Here is a 16,241-nt window from a genome sequence, read left to right as displayed (position 1 = left end):
GCTCTTACCATCTTCCCGGGAGAAGTGTTTGATGTCGAGTGTCTTGTTTTGGTATTTTATTTTAAATACACATGTTGCTTGTTAAAAAAAAAGAGTCAAATTATAGGGCCACTATACACATGTAATTTGTGAATTAAACAAATGAGTTAAAAGTTTCAGGTTCTAGCCATGGCCTGGAGTCCCCCTCTCAATTTCTGAGGATTTTCTAAAATGGTTTTCTCTTCTCCTTTGCTGTGTGAAAGACGCAGGAAACTGATCATATAGGGAGAACAGTGAAACTGCCTACACACTTAGTGTTGTCCAGTGCGTAAAGGAAACAGACTGAAAAGATTAGCGAGAAATATTTTTCCTAGCCCTCCGATCTCCTTCAGTTAACAGGGACCGTGTGTGTTAGGGTAACTAGGGAAGCATTTTCAGACAGATGTGTGGGTCTGAAATTGATCGTGTCATTTCACACGGAATGCCAAGGGCTCTGGCTGAAAAAGGCTCTGGTGGTGGTGATTTTTGGTGCAGGGGAGGCAGTGTGGATAGCATGCTGGACTGGAACTCAAAACACCTGGATTCTGTTCCCAGCTCCGTCACTGCCCTGGAGCGACCCTCTCTGTGTCTCTGATTCTCCCTCTGTAGAATCATACTGACCTCTATTGTAAAGCACTTTGAGAGCGAGCGATGAGAAGCACTAGGTAGCTGTATTGTAAGCTAGTAGATCTGATGGGCAGGACAGGGCTGAATGGCAAAGAGCTTTAAAGGCAAAGGCCAAGATTTGTGTTGGGTGGGGTGGCAGAGAGGGAGTCAGTGGAGGGATGCCAAGAAGGGGATGATGTGGTTGGAGCAGTGAGCCCGGAAGATTATCCTGGCCCGTGACATTTTGCATGGATTTGAGGCACTGTGGCTAGCATCAAAGGTGGAACAGTGGAGATTACAGTAGTGGCACCTAAGAGGATGGAGACCTGGGCAAGAGCCTCTTGGGTTGTTTATTGGAGGGCCATTGAAGAGAATCTGTTCCTAACCCCGTTAGTACTTGCTTTCCTTTTCTGATATTTTAGCGGTTGACACCAGCAGGCCGGGGCTGTCTAAGATAGTACTGGGGAGTTATTATTGACGTAGGGCTAGAACAAGGTGTTGCTGAACGCACTGTGTTACAGGCGGGTGGTGTGGGGCCACCCCTGGGGGAGACGTGGAGAGGGAGCAGGACTTAGAGAAGCCTGTGCTACACAGGTGGTCAGACCAGATGACCTGGTTGGCCCTTCTGGCCTTAAACTCTATGAAGCTCTAAGTTTCCTCCCTGCTGACGTGACTTCCTGCAGCTCTTCACTGGATGCACTCCGCTCCAAGCCACCATAGCGTGGCTGGCCAGTGTATTGGGGGGGGGGGGGGAGGAGTGTCAGTCCGCGGTTCCTGCCCTTGCCTGTTTAGGAGAGAGCCAAGCATGCAGCCTTCCAGTGGCCACGAAGAGAGCTTGAATGCATCCCTATGGGGGCCTTGGTGGGTTTATCCCTCTTGACTGTAGTTCCAGTAGACGGAGCCACGATTTGCACCCACCTGAATGTAATGTATTTCCAAGGAGCCTCTCCCAGTGCTGTAGGTGTGCGTACCCCATGTATTAACAAAATGCACCACCTTACCCACTGCACCAAGACTCTCCATCAAAGCCCTTCCCAAGCCACCGCGCAGAGGGCAAGCTCTCCCTCCCCTCAGGAGAAGGCCTGGGAAGACAGGCCTTGCAAAGTAATTAATGGCCAGCATAGGTGAGCTCCGGTCCCCTCCTTAACCCAAGTGGGCGTCCTGCTCCAGGGGTCTCTTTGGAGAGCAGCTGTGGGATGGCAAGACGAGCAGGCGCCCAGACAGGTAGCTGCTGCCCCCCTGGCATTAAGGGATGCCCCAATTTAACGGGGGAGGAGGAGGTAGCGAAATATTGATAGTACATAGCGCTTGCCTGTTATCGGTTACCGTATGGCATGAGATCATCCCAGGAGATAACGCAAAGGGCTTGAATTGCCATTGCCCTGCGTTGTGGACAGTCATTTACACCAGGGCAAGGAGGGTGTAAAACAGTTCCCTTCTGATCCCCACGTGGCGCAACTGCAGAAGGTGCAGAATAAAGAATCCAGCCCTAAATCCGTGTCAGTTGCTCAGCACCGCCGGATAGAAACCAAGCCCAACTGAAGCATCTGCTAACTAGCTCTTCTTCCACAAATGCAGGCTGGTTGCCTGTTCCCCACCATGTCCTAGTAACCATGCTGGCCAAGGCTGAAATATCTATTTTTAATTATCTCTGTATTGGTTCTTTATCATTCAAATAGCCCAGCACTCCCTCTGAGCACGGCCAGAGCCAGAACAATCAAGTTTCAGAGAAAAGACGGCCAGCTGCATTTACACTCAACAGAGTAACCAAAAGAGCAAATCACATTAGCAGCAGCTTGCAAACTTAAAAAAAAAAAAAGCCAGCCAGGATTCTGGCCCCCATCACAGCCCAGTTGCTGTTTGTTCCAGGAACGAGGTTGGGGAGCGGGGGCGGTGTGGTTTACAAGCCACTGATCAGGTCTCTAGAGTGGAAGGACAAAGTCCCTGGCTCAGTGCTGAATACTGCCTGGAGAGCTCAAGTCTGGAATAACTGAACCATACCAAGGGGAATGAAGCATCTGGGGATGTTAGTGTCTGAGTGATATGATGAGGTGCCCTCAAATCCTAATTGCTTTAAACAACACTAATGGGTAAAATTGACTGATGTGCCCAATTCGCTTATGAATCATCCAGATCTGATTATTTGATAGGACACCCACAGAAGCCAATCCCCTGTTCTCCTCCTTTGGACCCATGCTCCGGAGCTTGCTCCAGTAGGGGACGGGAGTCCTGGTTGGGATGGTCTTTGAGTACTTTTCTCACATGGGGGGACCAGAGTCGCAGCTGGTGTAACGTGAGCTCAATGGAGCAGAAGGTTTGGCCCAGGGAACCCATGTGGAACGAGCGCTCCAGCCCATCAGACTCTGATCCAGCAGCCGTGCACCGCTCAGCAGCAGCATTGGTAGTGGAATGGGTGCATCCGTGATTACGTGCATTCACTCCGTTCTAGAGTTTGCTGCGGTTTTAAGGCCAGAAAAGACCATGAGGATTGTCTAGTCTGACCTACTTGGTTGCTGTCTCAGCAGAGAGGTCAAAGATCAAACGATCATAGGATTTTCCCCCATGGCTGCTGGTTTTAGGGTTCCTCCAGCTTTGGTATCCACAGGTACTGAGGAAATGCAACTCTAGCTAAGGCAGTGGAAGTGCTCAGCCCCTCTGACAACTAAGGTCTCAAGTTGAGCTCCCAGTAGCTCACTTTTTGTAGGTCTAACCTGTTTTATTCTTAAGGGTTTTTGCAGGGAATCCCTCCCTCTGGAGCATACCCATTTCTGCTGCTGCTCCCGCCATCTGAAGAGAGAATGCCCTGGAGGGGTTGGGACATTTGGTTATCATGGAAGTTATAAGGTCATAAACAAATACAATACCCAAATTTCTGCTCACGGCCCAGCACTGCTGAAATCTCACACGGAAGCTTTCAAAGTACTAAGACCCTTTTCCCATGAGAATTTTTTCACTAACAAGGTACTAGCAAGAGAAGTAAGAAAATATACCCATATACCATAATGGCTTCTAAATTAGCGGTTACCCCCCCAAGAAGGAACTTGGAATCACCGTGGATAGTTCTCTGAAAACTGCTGCAGTGATCAAAAAGGCCAACAGCATGGTAGGAACTATTAGGAAAGGGATAGAAGATAAGACTGAAAATATCTTAATGTCACTATAAATCCATGGTGAACCCACACCTTGAATACTGTGTCCAGTTCTGGTCGTCCTATCTCTAAAAGGATATAGTGGAATTAGAAAAGGCTAAGGGAAGGGCAACACAGCTGATCAAGGGTAGGAAATGGGTTCCATACTAGGAGACACTAAAAAGATATGGGCTGTTCAGCTTAGAAAAGGGACAACGGAAGAGGGATATGATGGTCTATAAAATCATGGATGATGTGGAGAAAGTGAACAGGGAAGTGTTATTTACTGCTTCACATAACACAAGAACTAGGAGTCACCTAGTGAAATTAATAGGCAGCAGGTTCAATACAAACAAGAGGAAATACTTTTTCACACAACACACAACTAACTTGCGGAACTCATTGCCAGGGGATATTATGAAGGCCAAAAGTATAATTGGGTTAAAAAAAGAACTAGATTTGTTCATGGAGGATAGGTCTGTCAATGGCTATTAGCCAAGATGGCCAGGGACACAACTCCATGCTCCGTACCAGAAACCGGGAGTTGATCACTCCATACTTCCCCTGGTCTGTACGCTCCCTCTAAAGCTCTGGTATTGGGCACTGTTGGAGACAGGATATATGAGCTAGCTGGACCAATGGTCAGACCCAGTATGGCAGCTCTCATGTTATACAACAGACCGGATCTGCAAAATGGTCTCCAAATAAAATGTGCACCTGTCAGTTGCTCTTTAAAAATACACCTTTAAGGCTAATGTATTTTACTTTCATTTCTCTTCTGTCTGCAAAAATCCATAGGGGTGCATGAGGTAATATCTTTTATTGAACCAACTTAAAAGTTCAAACAAATCAGTTCTCGGAGCACAATGCACAAGAGCGCCCCATGTGAACAAAAATTGTTGTAATCCATCACTACAAATAATGCTTGGTCCTACAATAACAAGCTAGTGTAACCCTACAATAACAACAGCTGTAACCCTACCAGAACTGACACACCATTCTGTTTCATGATTTTGATTCCTGGGTGCAAACGATGTTCTTGGGTAGTTTAAGATTATTTGGTCATGATGGGTTGGTGCAGTAAGTTCTAAACCATCAATGCAGTGGGAGGAAGGGTGCTGGTCAGTGGGATTCAGGGGTTCTGGGTTGCACGCCGGGCTCTGATACAGGCACCCTGTGTGACCTTGGCATGTCACTTAGAGGGAAGTTTTCAAAGACACAAATGGCACATTGATGCCTGACTCCCATTGAGTTTCAGTGAGAATTAGGACTGGCTCGGCACCGTTGGAGTGAGCAGGAGTTTTGCCACTGACTTCATTGAGAGCAGGATCAGGGTTTGTGGTGCCTTTGCAAAATCTCCTCCTGAATTATGATGATTTTAATTAGCAGCGTTTGTATTTCGGTAGTGCCGAGAGGTCTCCATTAGTGATCAGGTCCCCATTGTGTTAGGTGCTGCACACGCTGAGAACAAAAATTTTTGTCCCAGTTCCTCCCATCTGTACAATAATACTCCCTTTGTCTATCATGTCTATTTAGATTACCAGCTCTTTGGGGAGAGCGGCTCTCTCTCGCTGTTAGTATAACCCCTAGCCCAGTGGGGTTCTCATCTCACTAAGCGCTAATGTAGTACAAATAATACTAATCATTGTTATTTAAAAGCCTGCTTTTTAGAAACAAGCTAAACCCTACAATAACAAAGTCCCATGCACATGACAGGAGGAGAACTAGTTTGGTGAGGAAACAGGCTTTAGCTTATTATAAACAAAGTAGCAAGGCAGAATGTTAGGCCAATATTTTAAAAATTGACTAGTGATTCTGGGTGCCTCATTTTTTTGGGTGCTCCACTCAAGACACCTTAAAAAGGGGCAGTTTCAGAAAGTGCTGAGCACCCAGCCCAGGGAAAGTCCAGCCCCTTTAAGGGATCTCAAGCTGAGCAATCGAAAATTGAGGCATCCGAAATCACTAGTCACTTTTGAAAATCTCAGCCTTGAAGATCACTCCCCATACCACCTAGAACCCGACATTCTAGTAATGTTCTGAGCCGAAAAGGTTTGAGCCAGACGTGGCTGAAACCTACTTAAACTTGTGGTTCATCTTTCTCTCTGAGAGGCTGTGGAAATTAGCAACATAGCATCCGTAGCCAACTAACAAAACGATGGGCTGAAACCGAGTCTGGAAACCAGCACTGAAAGGTATTAATGTTTTGCAAATCGGTGGGAATTCTGAACAATATGTACAGTCCAGCTGCTCCTGGAGTTCTCTGGCCTGTGTACAGGAGGTCGGATTAGCTGATCACAGTGGTCCCTTCTGGCCTTGGAATCTATGAATCTAAGATGAAGCTTTGCTGTGAGGCAGGCAAAAGGAGAGCTTTGAAATCAGAATTTTAATTTAGGGTGAATTTGTATAAGTCTCCCCGAAATGACCGAATCGGTGAAGATGCTGCCTTCTTCCGTGCAGGTTCTTGATTCTTTCTTGCATGCTTTAGGGATAGCCAGCTGTCATGTAGACATTCCAAAATAGCAGCATTTGTTTGCAACTGAGCGAAAAAGTTGCTTCCCAAATCTGTTCACCTCTCATTTGGATCATCTCTAACAATATTCCCGCTGGGCAGTGATGCCAGGTGTAATGTTGCGTCAGTTTGGCCTCTCTGATATTTGCGGCTGAGTCCACTCTGCGTGTGCTCAGCGGGTAATTGTACTCCGGAAAAGGAAGCAATTTGCAACCTCTTGTTTAGAAACAGGAAATGGAATTTGGAGTGGTCCCGATTTCGTGCCGAGAGACAGAATTATGGACGTTCTTTCCTGCTCTTACTAATCCAAATGCTTAAGACATTCCTTGCAAATCTGGAAAATGGAAAGTACTTAGTCTTTGGCATTGGGGCAGGTAAATCTCTTCTGAATTCAAGTGAACCTGATAGATCCAGAATTTCTGAGAGCGGCACGTACCGGGGAACAATCCCCTAGAGTTGTTAGATTTTTCTCCTCTTGCCAGATGGCTTGGTAGGTCATTGTGATTGCTAAACATTTTCTTGGGTTGTATCTTTATATATTTTTGCTGTTACATTTTCATCCTGAATATTTCTAAGTGCTAAAATAGTTTCCCCCCCCCTGCATTTGGGCACCATCACATTTGGAATAGCTGAAGACCGATCATAAACATATTTCCATTCAGATTAGTTTTAAAATTATTTATATTTTTAGATATTTTGAGTGTAATCTCATGTAGCCATCATCTCTCTCTCTTAATCTGTTTATAACTATCTGCATGTCTTAATCTAGCTATACATCCATCATTTTTTCTCCTCTATTTATCTGCTTGTCTCGCTATCTTTAGTTCTTCCTGTTTTAAGAGATTTCTCTCTCATTTTTCCAGAATATCAGTCATTGCAGTAGCTAGTTGCTGGGCTCCTGACATTGTCACTTGAATTTACAATATACGTTGGGTTTCCCAGTTCAAAGTAAGAAATCAAATAATTTAAATCAGAAGGATGCTGGATTGAAAATACTTTTTTTTTTTTTTTTTTGACCGGGTGGTAGAAAGACAATAGTGAAGTTAATAGTAAGAGACACTATCCCCACCTTTCCCTTGCAGATCTGCAGAGACACTATATCACTGTCCCCAATTGAAGTAGTCACCCTGAGGGAGAAACTGAAGTTTTGACAAAACCAAGTTGTTTGACTCTTTCTGGCAAAAAGCTTTTAGGGCCTGATTTTTATAGGCATTTGGGCACCCAACGTCTATTAAAAAAAATCAATGGGAGCTAGGCACCTAAATACCTTTAAAAGGCTGTCCCTTAGGCCTGGTCTACACTACAAAGTTAGGTTGATGTAAATCCCCATGCACTGACCTGCTGGACGTGTATCTACATTTAAATTTGTCTCCCACTGATGTAAGCTCTCCATTACGCCGACATAGTAACATCACCTCCTCGAGCAGCATTGAATCATGATCAATGTACTGAGGTCAACACAGCACTGCTGCAGATACTGTGTTACCTATGTTGACCCTTGCAGACCTCCAGCAGCTGTCCCACAATGCCACACACTGACCACTCTGGTCACAATGGTTAATTACATTGCCCAGGGGGTCACAGAGACCAGAAGTCTCCTCCCACCAAACCCCCAAGAATTTTTGAAATGCCTTTTCTTGATTGCCCCACTTAGCAGGTCTCCAGTGTTATGCACAAGGACCCAGCTGACCATGCTGGCTACGCAATCCAGACGCGCTCCGACCTGGAGTAGACAGGAGATATTGGATCTCCTGGGCCTGTGGGAAGAAGAGGCTGTGTAGGCACGGCTAAGGACCAGCCGTAGAAATGTGGAGATCTCTGAGCAGATTGCATGGGGGATGCAGGAGAAGGGGTACGACAGGGATCAGCAGCAGTGCCGTGTGAAAGCGAAGGAACTGCGGCAAGCAGACCAGAAGGGCAGAGAGGCCGACAGTCAATCCAGTGCCGAGCCGCAGACCTTCTGCTTTTACCAAGAGCTGCATGCCATATTTGGCGGAGACCTCCCCACGCGCCACAATGGGTACCACCGAGGAGCCTGAGACAGAGGCCCCTGGCGTGACCAGCGAGGACGAAGAGGATGAAGGACATGTGCCCGGGAGGCCCAGCTATGCCATGAGGCAGGATCTGTTTGAGACTCCACCATAGTCCAGTCAGTCCCAGCTGACAAGCCTGATGCAAGGGAAGAAATCTCAGGTAAGTGTGTAAATTTATTTCCCATTACAGTGATGATGCCCCCAACTTAGCAGGACAAAGCTATTGACTTTTCCTTAATGTGCTTGTACTAGACGAGGTAGCGCTACAACAAAGAGGTAGAGTAGTTGTCTGTTTTTCATTCCCCTCTAGAGTTAGGCGGGTGGCTGGAGGGGGATTGTCACGCGTAGCAGTTTATGTCTGTACACAGGGAATCCTCCTGAGAGATCTTGAAGAAAAGTTTCTCGGGCCGGCAGCCTTATTTCCCCCTCTGCGGCAGGGCACTTTCCTACGCCAGTCCGTGATAACTTCGGCAGGCACCAGTGCAGTATGCAGGCTTGCAGCACATGGGCCTTGGGAATGCAAGCTGCAGCTGGGCTCTCTGTGCCTTTGTCACCCTCAGGAGTGGGATATCAGCTCAGATCACCACGGCCTGTGAAAAATGGTGCCGGTATTCAGCACCATTGCCCTGTACCCGTCGTTTCCTGCAACCAAGCAATACCCTCCTCATTTCCCTCAAGTGCTGTGCATGGTGCACTTGGAAGCAGACTCAATCAGCAGGTCTTGCTTAAAGCTTCAGGGGAGCAGGGGTAGGGAGTTCAGAAACTTAACTTGCACTTTCTGTTTCACATACTGACAGTGGTACCCTCTGTGTCTTCTACCTGCAGCTGCTGCTGTTGTGGCCTTCAGGGGTTCCCCCTCTACACCTGTGGAACGCTTGAGTCAGAGAAAGAAGAGGACTCAGGATGACATGTTCAGCAAGATCCTGCAAGCCAGAGCTGCATCAGACTGTGAGCAGAGGGCCTGGAGGGTGAATATTGCAGACTGGATGGAGAGGGAAAGAACAGACAGGAGAAAGATCCAGGAGTCCCAGCAGGCAAAGGAGAGGGAGATGCACGAGGGGCTTCTCCTACTGCTCCACACTAAGGACAACCACCGCTTCGCATACACTGACCTGTGAGAGCCATGGTTGTTGTATGAGTAGCTAAAATGAAAAATGAATGTTCTTTCCTCTTCTTAAAACTCTGTTCCATAAATTTATTAAGGTTTTGATATATTTGCTTTTAACGTGCACAGAATTTCTGCTGAAGTGTTTTTGTGAGTCAATTAAACTCTCTTGTTTGGAAAATAATTCATTTTTATTCATTCCCAATGTATGCTGCAGAATGGCTGGTGGTAGTGAGGGCACCCGCTTGCTTGTTATCATACACTGTGACAACTCATCGGATCAATGACACACACAGTGTAATGATCATACATGTACAGCAAGCACCGCAAAATTCAGTGTTATGTTCATAGATGTGCGCCAAGCACCGCACAATTCCTAACAGGCCCCCAAACTGCAGGGCTGAGTAGAGCTCAGTCCACCACGACACATTACTTGGGCTCATTGATAAAGTGCTCTTTCAAAGCCTCTCTGAGCTGTGTGGCTCTGCGTTGAGCTCTTTTGATAGCCCTTATGTCTGGCTGTTCAAACTCCTCAGACAGCTGCTCCACCTGCACCCTCCGCCCCAGCAACAACTTTTCCCCCTTTGCGTCACAGATATTATGCAGGATGCAGCAGGCAGCTCCAACCACTGGGATATTTTTCCTCACAGAAAATATCTGGTGAGTAAACAACACCAGCGTCCCTTCAACCTACCAAAAGCACACTCAGCTGTCATTCTGCACCAGCTGAGCTGGGAGTTGAATTTTCCCTTGGTGCTGCCAAGGTGGCCAGTGTATGGCTTCAAGAGCATGGGGTAGGCTGGGTCCCCCAGGATCACTATGGGCATTTCAACATCGCCAATGGTAATCCGCTGGTCATGAAAGAAAATCCCTGCTTTTAGCTTTCTGAATAGTTCTGTGTTCTTAAAGATGCAAGCGTCATGCACCTTCCCTGACCAGCCAACACTGATGTCGGTGAAGTGTTTCCAGTGATCAACCAGCACTTGCAATACCATAGAAAAATAGCCCTTTCTGTTGATGTACTCTCTGGCAAAGTGGGTTGATGCCAAAATAGGGATATGCATGCCGGCTATCATTCTGCCACAGTTTGGGAACCCCATTGCTGCAAATCCACTATGTCCTGCACGTTGCTGAGAGTCACGGTCCTGCGTAGCAGGAGACAGTTAATGGCCCTGCATACTTGCGTGACAAGAGCCCCTCTGTGGATTTTCCAACTGCAGAATGATTTTCCCGCTGACCTGTAGCAATCCAGCATTGCAAGTTGCCACAGTGCGATCGTCGCTCGCTTCTCCACTGTCAGTGCAGCTCTCAGTCTGGTGTCCCTGTGCCGGGGGGCTGTGGTGAGCTCGGCACACAGATCCAGGAATATGGCCTTTCATATCTGAAAGTTCTTCAGCCACTGCTCGTTATCCTAAGCCTCCATTACAATGGGATTCCACCAGTTAGTGCTTGTTTCTTGGGTCTAGAAGCGGCGCTCCACCGTTTGCAGCTGCTCCATGAATGCCACCAGAGATATTGAATTGGTTCTTGCTACGTTCCACAGCCGTCTGCCCTCCTGGAAATCACCATTTTCCCCCTTTGCTCTTCTTGCGGCTCTGCAGCTACCAGAGGATCACTCATCCTGTGCTTGCTGCGCTCGTGACAATAATGCAGAGCTGTGCAGCCTCCATGCTTCATTCAGAGATGACGGACAGCAACAAGTCCTGCACAGATTCATGGGATTTGCAAAATAGGCGTGACAGTTATGGGACAGAGTGTGGCCTGCATCATGCGGGAGGTCAGACTAGATGACCATATTGGTCCCTTCTGACCTTAAAGTCTATGAGTCTATGGCATTATGGGATGGAGAAAGTTGCATGATGGGAACTTGGTCCCACAATCCAAGTCACCCCCTGCGTGACTCATTTCTGCCCTCACCATACATTGTCAAAACTTCCCAAGAAAGAGTGCGCTGGATGATGGTGAGTTGCACGCTGGGATACCTCCATGGTGCACCATGCATTGACATGAATGCTCCTGCAGTGCCAACGCAAGGAGCCACATATGTACGCGCATGAGTGATATACTGTTTGCGGCGGCTTTATGCCGACGTCAGTTGCGTTGGCAATAGTTTGCCGTGTAGACGTGCCCTTAGACAATAATGCCTTGGGCTTGGGGTAACGTGGATCTTGGCACTGCCCCCTGAACTCCAGAGAGCGTGCCTTATCTGGGCACTAGCTATGCCAGGCCAATTCTACCTCCTCACAAAAGCACAACAGAGGAGGAAACATGGAGAAGTTGGAGCTAATTTTTGGCTCAGCCGGGCCCCGACATGACTCTATAACTCTGGCCATTCCTGTGTCTTCCTGACCGGCCATGGGGCTACTAGCCCCCAGGTGTCTGGTATCAGCGACTGCATGAGTCTCTCTTTCTCCCCCTGCCGGTTGGGCTTGAGTTCCGTGTCCCGTGGTGCTGGAGTGGTGAATGTTACAGTGGGTGCCGCCTTTGATCTTGTGGCTCACGGCCAGCATTTCCAAAGAAGCTTTGGGATAGAAATTCCCAGCCTACCTCCTCTGGTGCCTTCACCTGCTCCCACGGCTTCAGTTACCTGTGCTGCGCCAATGAGTCCTGAGCCTGCTAGGCCTCTCCTTCCAGATCTCCTGCTGGATTCCCCACCCCTACCTCCGACGCCAGCCCCCATTCATCAGTGCCCTGCACCTGGTGGAGTCATTCACAGCAGTGCAAAGAGGGTGTCACATTTGGTTGTGGTAGCACATTGCACTGGTGTAGCCGGCTCCACGTGGGGCAGGGGTCCACATCCCTGAACTTCTGATTGTTCCTCCTCATTCTCTCCTCCATTGCCCTTCTTGCTCGCTTTCCCATCTCCCTGGTGCCCAGCCAGGGGTTATCTGTGGCTTTTTTCCCCTCTGTAGCTGGGGCTCTTGCTCAGTTTGGTCCCCTCTTCCCATCCAGTGTCATCAATTTCTGCCCATCTCTCGCTGTTCCCACAGCTGCTACTCTTGGCCATGTGCTGGTGACCTCTCGGAGTCGGTGGAGTCTCCCAAGTGTAACACTGGTGTATCTGAGAAAGGAATCTGGCCTGCACTCAGATAAATGACTCTCATGGTGGTGTAAGTCAGGAGTAACTTCATTGTAGCCAGTGGGTCAGATGCTCGGTTGGTGTAAATGGGGGGAGCTGATCTGCAGTGGTGGAGGCTCTGGCACGTCGTACTTACACTGGAGTAAAGGAAGGGGTTTAAACACACGTCCTTACCGCCTGGCCGCCCTTCGTGCCCGGATGTGGCATTGAAGAGGATTTTGCTTCTTGCACTCCCTCTGGTGGGCACTTCCTCTGCCCGGATGGTCAGCCCCAGCCAGTCCCTCCTCCAGAGTGCCTTGCTTGGTCTTCCGTGCATGGCTCAGTTCAGTCCCCTTCTGGGTTCAGCTCTAAACAAAAAAAGGATCCTTTGCCCCTCCTCAGCTCAACTTCAACTTCAACTCCTCCCCCTTGTCAAGGTACTGACCCCCTGACTTCTCCCTGCTGGGAATCCAAGTGCCATTTAAACTAGCCTTCCACCCCTCCTGCGCATCTATCTCATTCCCTGGTCTTCATCGACCCTGGCTTGGGACTCCTCTCCACTCTCCAGCTAACCCTACTCCTGTCGTTCTGCTTTCTGGCCACAGCCAAGCCCAGCTACAGGAAGGGACTCTCCCTAGTTCGTCTCTGCCGCGCCTGTGCTCTCTCAGCTATGTGCTCTGACCCAAGAGGCAATCAATCACCTCCCAGGTGCAGAGCATAACTAAGTTGGGTCTTTCCCTTGCCTTACAGTGCCTGGGTTTGAGGTGAAATAGCAGCGTTTTACCCAGCTGGGCAACGTAGATGGCTTTGGGTCACAGCTGCGTTCTTTGCTCCTATCTCTCTCCAGCTTCACCTTGATCCCAGGAGGCCGCGAAAAGAGAGAGGGAGAAAATGTTCCATGTGGGCCAGAAAATAGCAAAATATGCCCCTGCCAGGGAGCTGGTTAATCTGTGATTTAGAAACCTGTCGCTTTTCTCCCAATATAATCCGGCTTCTCAGCATTCACCAGACAGTCTTGTTCCAGCTGATTGGAGGAACCTGACTGTGATGTCTCCAGGCAAGGAGCTCATGCGTCCTGTGCAGGGCTCGTAGCTGTGTTCACATCGCTCACCCCTGTTGGTCGTTGCCCTCCAGAGGCCGGCTATCTAAGAATGCAATGAGTGCCAGGCCATGCTTGCCTGATGCAGTGACTGCCTGGCTCTGTACCTGCTTGATGCTGGGCCATGCCTGAAGCTGTTCTGCTGGACCTGAGTCTGGGGGGGCGGGGGTGTTATCTTTGTTCCATTACACGCCACGAGATTCACTGGGTAGGACTCGCCGCTGATGGGAATTACCAAAGCTGTACCAATTTCAGTGGAGCTCTGTTGATCTGTCCCAGCTGGGGATCGGGCCCGTTGTGTCCAGTTTCAGGAAAGAGGGGTGGATTTGCATGTATCTTCCCCACGCGGGTGATTGCAAAATACAAGCAAACGGAACACACGCCGAAGCAGCTTTTCTCCATGGCTGCATTTAAAGGGCGTGAGGTGTGCTGCAGGCGATCCTGCCAGGAATGGCTGAGAACCCGTTTGTTGTCACTGAGTGAAAAGGGAGGGTGGTTTTGATAGGCGTTGGCTGTGTGTTAAAAGCCGGCACACCTCTGTTTGCTAAGGGCTGGATTGTGCTGCCCTTACTCATGTTAGCTATGACCTTGTTCAGCCAGGAGCCCACTGAAGTCACAGGCGAGAAAGGCACTACTGATGAGGAGTAAGGGTGGCAGAATCTGGCCCTCACAGGACAGTTCTGATGTGGGAAAGGACTATGCAGCTAAGGCACCGGGTTGCTTATCCGCATGGCCTTGTGGTTAATACACTAGACTGGTGCTCTGCAGATCCATGTTCCATTCCTGGCTCTGCCGTCTGTGATGTAATATTCGTGTGCTTTAGTCCCCAGCTGTAAACTGGGGGTAACAATTCCTCCTTTGTGTGCGTAGATTGTAAGCTCTTTGAGACCGGGGCTGTCCCACTGTGTGTCTGCACAGTGCCTAGCCTAAAGGAGCCTGGAGCTAGGTGAGGACCTGTAGGTGCTACTATAAACTAAGCAATAATAGTAATAATTTCCTCTGTGCGTACGCCCAGAGTTCTGTCTGCTCACCCGAGATACAGTAGTAAGCGTTGCTCTTTCTAACTCTTGCTAGCCCTGCAGTCCCAGGAGAGGGAGCTGAGGGACATTTCTTATTGTGCATCCTCAATCGAACGCTTGGCTAAGGGCTTGTCTACACCTGGAGTTAAGATCAGGACCAGCTGTTGCCCTTTAAATTCGTATCTTGCCCTAATCTGAATTCACTTTCAAGTGTGGACAAGCCTTAGGCCTGGTCTATGCTTAAAATTTCTATCGACCGAGCTTTGGCACTCGGGGCTGTGCAGAATCCACCCCCCTGAGTGCCGTGGCTACGCCGATATAACCCGCAGTGTAGACACAGCTAGGGAGACGGAAGGATGCGTCCCTCAGCGTCGCTGCCTCTGCTCGGGAAGGTGGAGTTCCCGCAGCGACAGAAAACGGCGGCATAGCTATTGCTCCATAGCTGTGCCACTGTGCCGCCTGTCATGTGAACACGCCCTAAGTTCGGTCGGCTGCAGCTCTGCAAACTCGGCGATTGCACTGAGGCTGCACAGGTGCCGCTGGCAGGCGTCCGGTGAAGAACGTGGGGCCGTCCTGATTTCATTGAGGACTTGCGTTAGCCTGCAGCATCTGCATGCTTCTGGGGAGGGGTGAGGAGGTTGGCACCAGTTCAAATGAAGTAATTTCCCCCCTCCCCCTTGTTTTTCGTAGAACAAATAGTGGAGAAAGACGAGGGACCATACTACACCCACCTGGGATCGGGACCAACAGTGGCATCTATCAGGGATCTCATGGAAGAGAGGTACGTCCTGGATGGTTTGCAACAAGAGAGACAGGCGGAGTAAAATCCCCCCCGCCTGTGCAGAGGGCCCTGTGGAGGAGGGGCTATGCTGAATCAGTGCATTCCTTCACTGCCCCGCCCCACCTCGCCTCCTCCACAGCTGGGACTGCTCACTTTTCTGCCTTGCAAAGGACCCCCAGGGAAGAGGGGGGCGATTGCAGATCCTTCCAGTGCCCTCTGCTGGTCATGCTGCCGCTGAGGCCCCTGTGCCAGGGGCTGTAGCCACATCACCCCAGGTGAAATCTAACCCACGGGCGTCTTCTAGGAAGGCTGGTGTTGTCGCCCCAGTTAAAGGCTGATCTGGGCAGAGTCGTGTCTGTGCCAGGGCGAACAATTCCTCCAATTTATCAGGCACAGCTAGATTCTTCTTCTGCACCAGGCCCACCGCTTCCTCTCCAGCTGGCGTGGTGCTTGTGGACAGCGTAAATGGGAAGCCAAAAAGCCACCCTCCCGCCACCGCGCTTCCCCCGCCACACATGTTCTACTTGTGCTTGAATTCACCTGCCTGCTGGTTGCGTTATCCCGTGGTGGTGATGCAGGATGGGGTGTGGGATTTTTGCTCTCCCGGCTTGAGTTCCAGTGAAAGTTGTCTGGGTTTGTCAGGAGTGCCTGGGAGAGGTTCTGGTGAAAACAACTTTCACGGGTCCCTGAAGGGTTTGTCTGCACTGCCAATGGGAAGCGTGGTTGCAGCACTGATGGATACACCTGAGCTATCTTTGATCTGTGGGGGTTGGGGGCACCCCCGTATGTACCCAAGGTCCCTGGTAGGGAAGGATGCTGCTTTTGGGGGGGTTCACTGCTATCGTTAACTCTAGTGTAGATCAGCCTACAGCACATACAGTGGTC

At 49.4% G+C, this 16,241-nt stretch overlaps 1 protein-coding gene across 1 annotated transcript in view; it reads left to right on the top strand.

The window, feature by feature from the left end:
- TET3 (tet methylcytosine dioxygenase 3) overlaps positions 1 to 16,241 on the top strand; it is a 162,678-nt gene that overhangs the window by 122,505 nt on the left and 23,932 nt on the right. The window contains exon 4 of the mRNA XM_065398757.1: positions 15,266 to 15,356. Within this exon, the coding sequence (XP_065254829.1) occupies positions 15,266 to 15,356 (91 nt within the window). The remainder of the gene's footprint in view (positions 1 to 15,265; positions 15,357 to 16,241) is intronic.

Source organism: Emys orbicularis, chromosome 2 (genome assembly GCF_028017835.1).
Source record: "Emys orbicularis isolate rEmyOrb1 chromosome 2, rEmyOrb1.hap1, whole genome shotgun sequence".
Lineage (NCBI taxonomy): Eukaryota > Metazoa > Chordata > Testudines > Emydidae > Emys > Emys orbicularis.
Note: the sequence above shows the minus strand (reverse complement) of the source record. Positions and strands in the feature narration are given on the sequence as shown.